This window comes from Tachypleus tridentatus, chromosome 7 (assembly GCF_004210375.1).
Source record: "Tachypleus tridentatus isolate NWPU-2018 chromosome 7, ASM421037v1, whole genome shotgun sequence".
Taxonomy (NCBI): domain Eukaryota; kingdom Metazoa; phylum Arthropoda; class Merostomata; order Xiphosura; family Limulidae; genus Tachypleus; species Tachypleus tridentatus.
This window is the reverse complement of record NC_134831.1, coordinates 124,789,024-124,799,348: the sequence shown is the minus strand read 5'-3', so window position 1 is coordinate 124,799,348 and position 10,325 is coordinate 124,789,024. Positions and strand designations below refer to the sequence as shown.

The window sequence follows — 10,325 nt, the reverse complement described above, 5'->3', positions numbered from 1 at the left end:
GAGTAATACAGTTATGCTAAGAGACGCTTAACAATAATACAGGAAAAACTATACGTTTATTCTCTAAGTTACGTCACATTTTGAAATGTAAATGACAGTGTGATTGGTTCCTAATAATTTAGTATAGAATATCCTGTGTGCGGAATAAAATTCGACACCAATATTAAACAACGTCTGTTCTCTCATTTCAAAAGTTAATGTTGAGCTTTAAATTTCTAAGTTTATTATTTTTGTGATTTATATTTGAACATTTGAGAAGAACTGAAGTATAAACTTATTTTTATTACAATTTTAATAAATGCTTGAAAACTTGAAAATAAAACTGGTATTAAAGTGTATTTTTCATTCCAATTGAGCTAAACATGCTCGCCCTCCCAGCCGTGGGGGCGTTATAATGTGGCGGTCAATCCCACTATTTGTTGGTAAAAGAGTAGCCCAAGAGTTGGCGGTGGGTGGTGATGACTAGCTGCCTTCCCTCTAGTCTTACACTGCTAAATTAGGGACGGCTAGCACAGATAGCCCTCGACTAGCTTTGTGCGAAATTCCAATCCAATGATGAAAAATATTTGTGTGTTTGTATGTCTGCTTTCTAACTACTCCTTGGTCGCTATGCCAAACGTAACCTAGTTTTGTGGAAAGCTAATTTAGAATAAGAGAGATGGCATGTTAATAGGGCTTACACAACCCCTCCGCTCTATTCCTGAAGTTATTGAGCATTTATTATCTTCCACGTAAGTTAATGTTAATAACATTCATATATAGAGCATCACATTCTTGCATCAAAAAAAAAAAATATTAAATTTTTCATCTCCCGGTAGGACAGCACTAAGTCTTTTGTTTTACAGCACTAATATCGAGGTTTTGATTTTCTCGGTGGATACAGTACACACAGCTCGATGTAGCTTTGTCATAACAAAGCACACAAATATACACAATAGGGGGAAGGCACACAAACGTCTTACATATCTCAGAAAGTGCACGAGCACTCTCTATGAAGAAATGCAATGATGAAAATGGTTCTCGCTATTGCAATAATATATAGTCTCAGACAAAGTTCATGCGACAGAAGTCACTGTATCGCTGATATGAAGAGTAGTTTTTAAGTAATACTTATTTTCTAATAAGACCCGGACCTTAAACCTTCGTACCATAAGACACTTCCACGGCCAATGATCGTCAATTAATTAATAACGTGAAACAATGTGAAAGGATATTAAGAGCTGGTTGTTGAAAGCGTGTAAGATAAAGCACACCTACCGCCACTACTTTTTTCCCTACCTCTCCGTAGGAGGTTATCCTGACCATCTCACGGTGTATATTAAGTATACACATTGTGAGTTCTTAAAACATTAAAAAAATTGATGAGGTAATGATGAATACATTAATAACATGAGAATACGAGTCAAACACCTTAACCCACCTGTCCATGCCGGGCTCTAATAAAACTTGCTGCGCAAAATCAGTTACATTGTAAATCCTATACACTTTATTACAGACAAACCGTTCGTTCTTATTAAATTTATCACGTCTTCCACTCTTTCTAAAATAAAATATTTATTATTATTATTATTATTTGTATCCTTGAATTCTTTTTATTTACACACTTTCCCTTGAAATATTTTCCTCCAATCATTTTCCAAGCCAAATGTAATAAACAATTCATTGCTCATGCGCTGACCTTAACCCTCGCAGAACATGCGCTGTTTTCACCTTAGTATCTTCTGCTATAGGATCAGAACTATATAAAATCACGAATATTCACGTTGCTAAAGCAACAGGTAACAGATAACAAGACAACAGGTAACTGGAAGAGAATTCTAGGGTGACTTCAGCGATTGATATTCTGGTATTTATACAAGTTTTTTTTAAATATATAATACGACTCATAATAATTGTTTCATAAGTTTATTTCACCACAAAACAAAAGTGAGTAAATACTTAAGCTGAGCTGTATAATTTATAAGCTATATCTTCATAATTGTTTGAACTTTACTATTGAAGAGGTCATGTTTAAACTATGAATATCATAGTTTAAATTTTAACAAGTGCTTTCTTTCACAGAACTACGAATAGAACTACTTAAGTTATTTGTGGAAATAAATTCTACTATATTTCATTTCTTTAACATAACGGGAAACATCAACCGATGTTTTGATGTACTGATTAGAAAGCCTAGATAAATTTTACCCACTTCCTAGTTTTCTTCAACTTTCTATCTTGATTTATATATTACTCATTTTGATGCTGTTTCAACTAAGTACAAATGTAATATAATCTCGAGTTCGCCATAACTTTTATTGCCTGTTGATGACGTTAAAACTTTGAAATTCAAACTTAGTTTCTTTAGAAGTAATTCAAATACGTGAAAACGTTTTCTACAGTTCTATCACAAATGCTTCTTGGAATGCACTATAAGGAACCTGGAGCATATGAATGATATTTTTGCTGTAAACCTTTTCCCTATGTTATAAAATACATTTTTGTACAGAATGTTTGGTTTGAAACTTTCAATTCGATTTGTTCTTACATTTCGAAATTATTTTTTGGAATTAAAGATATCTCAAATAAGTCAAATAGTTTCATAATATGTATATACATATATTTATATAGTCATGTGCCCTTCAATTAAAAGACTAAAGTATCGAAGTTCATTACCAGAAGGACTATTAGGTTGTTGTCAATTTTTCGATTATTTGATGAAACATCTAAAGTTTAAACTACAGAGAATCTTCAGTAGCCGCGGTATTTGAATTTCTTTTAGGCAGGATTAGAACTTGTGTTTTTCTTATAACAAAGCCACACCGGGCTATCTGCTGAGCCCACCGAGAAGAATCGAACCCCTAATTTTAGCGGTGTAAATCCGTTGACTTACATCAATCGAAAGGGTTTGACTTCTCGAGTACAAAATTCAAATTGGTCAAGAGATGAGGAAGCAATTAGCTAAATGTATGAACTTGATAAACAAACAAGAACCCCAGAGCCCTTTTATGAGCCATAATGCTGTGGCTAAAAAATAACATTGTTATACCTTTTTCAGTAAATGTGCTTTTATTAAGAAATACTGGAAAAAAGAAAGCTTCTAGTTAAATAAGCATCATAATCGAATGTGGTTAAACAAAGAATTGTATAAAATTCTGTAACAATTTAAATATAACCCATTGGGTTTAGCTGGCAAATTCAGGGTTACTTTACAATCCGGCTGAATATATAACGTGAATCTTGAATTTCATAACATTTTGATATAATCACATCAGAAAAAAAATTAAAACATTTTCGTAAACCCAATAGGTCGAAAAGAAAGCGTTATAATTTGATTATTTTGAAAGATAAATATATAAATATATGTATATAATTTATAAAAGCAAGACGCTATAAATTGAGATATGGACAGCTTCAAAAGTGATTTTGTATCCTATAGAGTTCCCCAGTGAAGCAACGGTAAGTTTGTGAACTATCAACGCTGAAATTTGGGGTTCAATTCTCTGCAGTGGACACAGCAGATAGCCCAATATGGCTTTGTTCTAAAGCCAAACAAAACTTCTATACATTTCTTTTTTATTGCAACTTCAAAAACAAACCACTTAAATTCTTTCTTAAGTTATTTTCTAATTCAATACACAAATTGAAAGTTATCTCTTTTGAAGATAATCCACATTAAGTTATCTTCTGTTCTGATCTAGGGTGATCCAGTCCCGGATTTTAGCGTTGTGTGTTCATAAATGTCCGTACCGGAAGACAAAATGATATTTAAGAATTTCGTAAACCATTAACTGTTTCACAGAACTATCCGAGAAAGTTCTTAAATGTTATGACTAGCAAGGGTTTAAGAACAGTGTATCTAGATTATATGGATTCTCAGCCGTGGTTCAGAGTAGAGCTCAGGGCTTTTTCTGTTTGTTTGTTTCTTTCTTCTTGAAGTACACACCTTTCAGCTCATAGCTCCGTCATCTCTCGATCGGTATGAGATGTGGCCCGGCATGTCCAAGCGTATTAGGGCGTGCGACTCGTAATTTAAGGGTCGCGGGTTCGCATCCCCATCGCGCCACACATGCTCGCCCTCTCAACCGTGAGGGCGTTATAATGTGACTGTCAATCCCACTATTTGTTGGTAAAAGAGTAGCCCAATAGTTAGCAGTGGATGGTGATGACCATCTGCTCTCTCTCTAGTCTTACACTGCTAAATTAGGGAAGGCTAGCGCAGATAGCCATCGACTAGCTTTGTGCGAAATTCAAAAACAAACAAACAAACGGTATGAGATCAAATTACAGTTTTAGACTCGCAAGATCGAACTCCTTCGACTGGTGTATTTGAGCACGCAAAAGACCTCACAAGCTAATTTACTCTAATACTTCCTAAAATAATTTCAAATGCCGCGGTTATTGAGAATTCCCTTTTGTTTTAAATCAAATCGAATGATTAGTTATGCTGAACATAATTTGTACAAATATATTAGTGTTTGATTAATCACTCTTTTTCCTGATTTTTTATAAAAGTAATATGTCATATTTCAGTTTATTTTAACAGGTTTCCTTGTATTAATTACCAAAAAAGTTTGCCTTATAACTGGTAAGCACCCAGTTACACAGTGGGCTACATGTGATGTCCCCCACCTGCGGCGCCAAAACTTAGTTTTTTATATGATAAGCCTTCAGACTAACAGCTGAGCCACTGACAAGCCTAAGAAAAGTAATATTCTATATTACTAAATGTCCTAACATACATATTAGTAAATGTACTAACACACATATTACTAAGTGCCCTAACATACATATTACTAAATAAAAATATAAATTAAAAATAACTAACACTAACTTAATGTATAATTTCAGTAGAAACAAAAAGTGAAATTTAAATATAACATTTTCTAACTCGTAAGTCTCCATGAAGCAAGATCATGAAAACTGCATTATACGGTAGATCACATGGTTAGTGTGCTCAACTCGTAATCCTAGGGTTGCGGGTTTGAGTCCCTCTCACACCAAACATGCCTACTTTTCAGCAGTGGATAATATGTATTAATTTTTTACAGTGCTTGTTTAATTTATGTAATCACAATTTTATCCACTAAAATATTTTGTGTTTAAAAAGCTGTTTTAAAACCTTCTTTACTAATACTAGCCACGGGTTCGAATTCCCGTCGCACCAAATATGCTCGTCCTTTTTCAGCTGTGGGAGCGTTATAATATTACTATCAGTCCCACTATTCGTTGGTAAAAGTGTAGCCCAAGAGTTGGCGGTGGGTGATAATGATTAGCTGCTCTCTCTCTAGTCTTACACTGCTAAATTATGGACGGCTAGCGCAGAGAGCCCTCTAGTAGTTTTGCGCAAAATTCAAAACAAACAAACGAAACCAAGTTAAATAACTTTGCAAATGTTTAAATAAATTCTTTTTCTTACAACTCAGTGGCACAGCAGTATGTTTGCGGAGTTACAACGCTAAAATCACGGTTTCGATGCCCACGGTGAACAGAGCACAGATAACCCACTTTGTATTCGTGCTTAATTACAAACAAACTTTGTTTCACTTGTTCAAGCCTGTTTCGACTCGTAGGATGTATGAATAACAAACTTTATTCACGTTCAGAACATAACATAGACAGCTAAATTATAATAAGCGTACTTTAGTTTTGTTATTGTTGTTTTCTTTCCGCCAATCTTCCAATTAGTAGTCGGTATTTTTCTGTAATGAACATCAAAAACAACAAAAGATTTTTTTAAAATCTGTTATTATTATAAAGTCAAAGGTTTTTTTGTATGTTTTTACAGTTTCTTTACCAGCTTTATGTAATTTAGAGCTATAAGCTATTTTTAAGCCAAAAAATGGTTCAAGAGCGCAGATGAAAATATTTCTATAAATTTTACAACGTTCAGTTTTGATTTTTATTAATTACATGCATACGTAAGTTTAAGATCAAACTAATGGAATGTTAGCACAGTTATCTTACTACTTTTCTTGCAATGTTTCTACATCCTTACATATTTTATTTTCAGAATAGTGAGAATAAACTGACTATTTTAATTATATCTCTGTCCATAGACGTAGATTTAACACTAACCTAACCTATATTTACAGAAGAAAGACATGAAGATTACTGGTTGTGTTGCACTTTTCTCTGTTCTTTACCTATCCGTGTCAGCTTCGTCTTCAACACCGGTTTTAATACCGTCTCAACTTCAGAAAATAGCTCAACTGGTTATCCCGTTCATCAACAAGTTTCGTGGTTACACAGTGTTACAACCTAACACAAACAGACTCACTGTCTACACAAGTGACCCAAACTCTCACACCAGCGTAGAAGAAGACGAAGACGAAAGCAATCTTCAACCAGGAATTACTGAACTTAAAGACGAAGATTTAGTCAACGTACAAGCACCACCTTATAGATTTGATGACTACGGTCACCTGAGATTTGGAAGAGGTGTTGTAGCAAAAATAAAATAAACATGATAATAATGAATACAAGAGATTTGGAAAATAACATATAATTAATTTTTCAATAATTCTGCACTAAAGAAACCGTCATTGAACAACACAATTATACAAGAATCTGAATCACTGTTTTGAATGTATTAAAACTATGTATTATACAGACAAAATCAAATAAAAAGTGTATGTTGCAAATAGTAAGTACTTGTAATCACTTTACTTACACGTAAATCTGCTACTATTATCAGAAGGAAGAAAACAATATAGGTGATTGTTGCGATATCTCGTTGGTACAACTATTCACAAATTCCAATGTCTTATAAAACACGTAACTCGGTGGTAAGTCTGTGAGCTTATAACTGAACACAGAACAGTTAGCCTAGTGTGCGATTAAAAACAAAACAGATTCATTAAGAATTTAATATAAAATTAATAAATCTGACATGTTTAACTTAATATCAAGTTTTATCGGACGACTTATTTATTTATTTTCCACAGATGTTTTTTTTTTTTTTTTTAATTTCGCACAAAGCTACTCGAGAGCTATCTGTGCTAGCCGTCCCTAATTTAGCAGTATAAGACTAAAGGGAAGGCAGCTATTCATCACCACCCACCGCCAACCCTTCGACTACTCTTTTACCTACGAATAGTGGGTTTGACTATAACATTATAATGCTTCCACGGCTGAAAGGGCGAGCATGTTTGGCGCGACGGGGATGCGAACCCGCGACCTTCAGATTACGAGTCGCACGCCTCAACACGCTTGGCCATGATAGGCCTTTTCCACACATAGCACGATAACATGAGGGGTATGAACATCTTCTTGAGTTATTAGCAATATGATATCTCTCGGATTTTTTTCACAAGCTTTTTATGTTTAAGATACTGACTTAATTAATGACAGCTTTGAAAGACTGTATTATTTTTGTTATGTTATAGCCTAGTCATTTCTCTCGTTTAGATTGTCCATCAATGTTTTCTTTATTGCCATCTATCTGTAGCTTCTGTTACTAAAACACATACTGAATATTGTAAGGAATACCACGAGCTAAATAATTGTTTGTTCAGGATTTCGCGCAAAGCTACACGAAGGCTATCTGAGTTAGCCTTCCCTAATTTAGCAGTGTAAGATTAGAGGGAAGACAGCTAGTCCTCACCACCCACCGCCAACTCTTGGACTACTCTTTTACCAACGAATAGTGGGATTGACCGTCACTTTATAACGTCCCCACGGCTGAAAGGGCGAGCATGTTTGGTGTAACCGGGATTCGAACACGAATTAATGAACAGATTTGGTTCATGAATTGATATTAAACTGCTACCTAGTGAACAGATTTAGTTCATGAATCAATATTAAACAGCCACCTAGTGAATAACATTAGTGCATGAATTAATATTAAACTACCACCTAGTGAATAGATTTGGTTCATGAATTGATATTAAACTACCACCTAGTGCACAGATTTGGTTCATGAATTGATATTAAACTGCTACCTAGTGAACAGATTTAGTCCATTATTCAATATTAAACTGCCACCTAGTGATAGATTTAGTCCATGAATCAATATTAAACTGCCACCTAGTGATAGATTTATTCCATGAATCAATATTAAACTGCCACCTAGTGAATAGATTTAGTCCATGAATTGATATTAAACTGCCACCTAGTGAATAAATTTAGTGCATAAAAAGACCTGGCTTGTTAAATATTCACTAAATAAAGATTCTTAAAATAATCGCGATCATTTCGTATATTACAATGACTTAATTTTGGGTCATGATAGAGTAGTGTTTATTAGAGCAGTTTAAGATGTATTATTAAGTGTAGCTGGTTAATAAGGTTTCATGAGATATATTTATCATTTGAGATTCTGTCGCTACTTCTTATGAATTAAAAATGCTAAGTCTACAAAACAAACTAGCTAGAAGCTCCCACAATTATAAATCAACACATAAGAAAGCTAAACACTAGTGTGTTTAAAATTCATTAGATCATCCTGTTTGGGGACTTCACATCTTAACTGTATTTTAATGTGTATTTCCAACATTTATCTCACGAGACTTAAGCAGCTAAACAGACTTAGGCTAGTCTTAAATCCATATGCTAAAAAAGAATTGACTTATACCTTCTGTTTCTACTATCGACAACATGTTTTTGCGTGTTTAGTTGGTGTACGACAAATCTACAAAAGCCACCTGCTGCCATTCTTGCTTTCGAACTGCATAGCCAACTCTAATGCATTTTATCAAAGAATAGTGTATTGACTGTCACATTATAACGTCCTTACTGCGGAAAGGTAGAGCACCTTTCGCATCCGAATTCGATTGCGAATCGAGTGTCCTAGCCACCAGATTTTTGACATTATGTTAATACTATGTTAACATTTACCACGCCCTTGGCGTCATGTGGATGTTATATTAGCATTTAACATGTTCTTGACATTATGCGGATCCAACACTAACACTTACCAGGCAAGTGGCATCCCGTAGATGAAGTGTTAACTCTTAGCAGATCCATAACTTTATTTGATTGATGTGTTTAAAATTTAACACCTAGCATCATGTGTATGTCGTGTTAACGCTGTATTCGTATTCTAAAATATCAAGTTTCGTGAATTCATTTAGTAGATAGTTTTACCAGCATGCAACATTCAATTAACGTTGCCAGTAGTAAAAATGATAAATACAGGTAATTGTTTATTACGAATTCGTGGCACTATTCAAACTAACTTTGTTTAGTTATAATTATTTTTCCTTTGTCTACAGATATCACTTGACCCCCGGTGGCTGAACGCCAGGGAAGACCCTCTGAATGGTAATTCTGAGGACTGAAACGCTAAAGATCAGCCACTGTGTAAATTTGCGATAAAGAACAAACAAACGAACTCAACATTTGTATTTGTTTGTTTGTTTTGAATTTCGCGCAAAGTTACCGGAGGGCTATCTGCGCTAGTTGTCCCTAATTACCGCCCACTGCCAACTCTTGGGCTACTCTTTTACCAACGAATAGTGGGATTGACCGTCACATAATAATGCACCCATGACTGAAAGGGCGAGCATGTTTGGTGTAACGAGGATTACGAGTCGAGTGCCTTAACCACCTGGCCATGCCATACCCAACATTTGTAAGCTCCGAGAACCATTATTAACATAATGAATTTGATCTGTAATTATTTCACATATGTTATTGATGCAATGATCTTTTTGTATTTATTAAGATGTCAGAAGGGTTTTACAATTCTATTAACAAATCACTTCGTTCAAACAAAACAAATCTTAACTATTCGAATGCCTTTTCGTTATTGGTTGAATTTCTCGAGCTTACGCTAGTAAGTGAGGTCAATAAACCAACATTGCTCAAAATAGCTTTCTGCATTTCTCTCCGGTACTTTTCTTGACTCGAGAAAATGAACAAAATTCTGCATCAATATAAATACAAAGAGACAGAAAGATGAAAAATTGTACATTTTACTATCCTGTTCTTTGATAGATACTTCAATATGTTGACCTTAGAAACATAATGTTTTATTAAGCCTGACTCGGTTCATTTAGAATAATTGATTCTGAATCATGTTTGTGTAACTCTTAAGTAGACATACTAATATATTTTGACGAATTCAGATGGAGAAACTAACAGCAAAAAATGTAAAACTAATTAATTATCTCTCTGGTAATTAACTTGTTAATGTTTTTCTCAAATGTCTCTATGATTTTTTTTTCTCAAAGAATATTCTATTGACGTTTTAGTTATTCATAACTGTTCAACCGTTGTTCATGTTTAATAACAGATGTCAGGTGTGGAAAAACTAAACTATATTCTTGTTGGGGTTATTTAAAACTGGGTTAGCTAAGTTGAAAACTTCATTTGTCACTGGAATGAATAACATTTTAGGTTAT

At 34.2% G+C, this 10,325-nt stretch overlaps 1 protein-coding gene across 1 annotated transcript; it reads left to right on the top strand.

Annotated features, from left to right (window-relative positions):
• The first annotated feature begins 1,733 nt into the window (after nt 1–1,733).
• On the top strand, nt 1,734–6,548 carry LOC143258103 (uncharacterized). Its single transcript, XM_076517123.1, has 2 exons — nt 1,734–1,846; nt 6,075–6,548. The coding sequence occupies exon 2, from the start codon at nt 6,084–6,086 to the stop codon at nt 6,441–6,443; it is 360 nt and encodes a 119-aa protein (XP_076373238.1). The 5' UTR covers nt 1,734–1,846; nt 6,075–6,083; the 3' UTR covers nt 6,444–6,548.
• The last annotated feature ends 3,777 nt before the right edge of the window (nt 6,549–10,325 follow it).

Coding starts and splice junctions, on each gene's coding strand:
- LOC143258103 (XM_076517123.1), top strand. CDS start 6,084: ATGAAGATTACTGGTTGTGTTGCACTTTTCTCTGTTCTTTACCTATCC.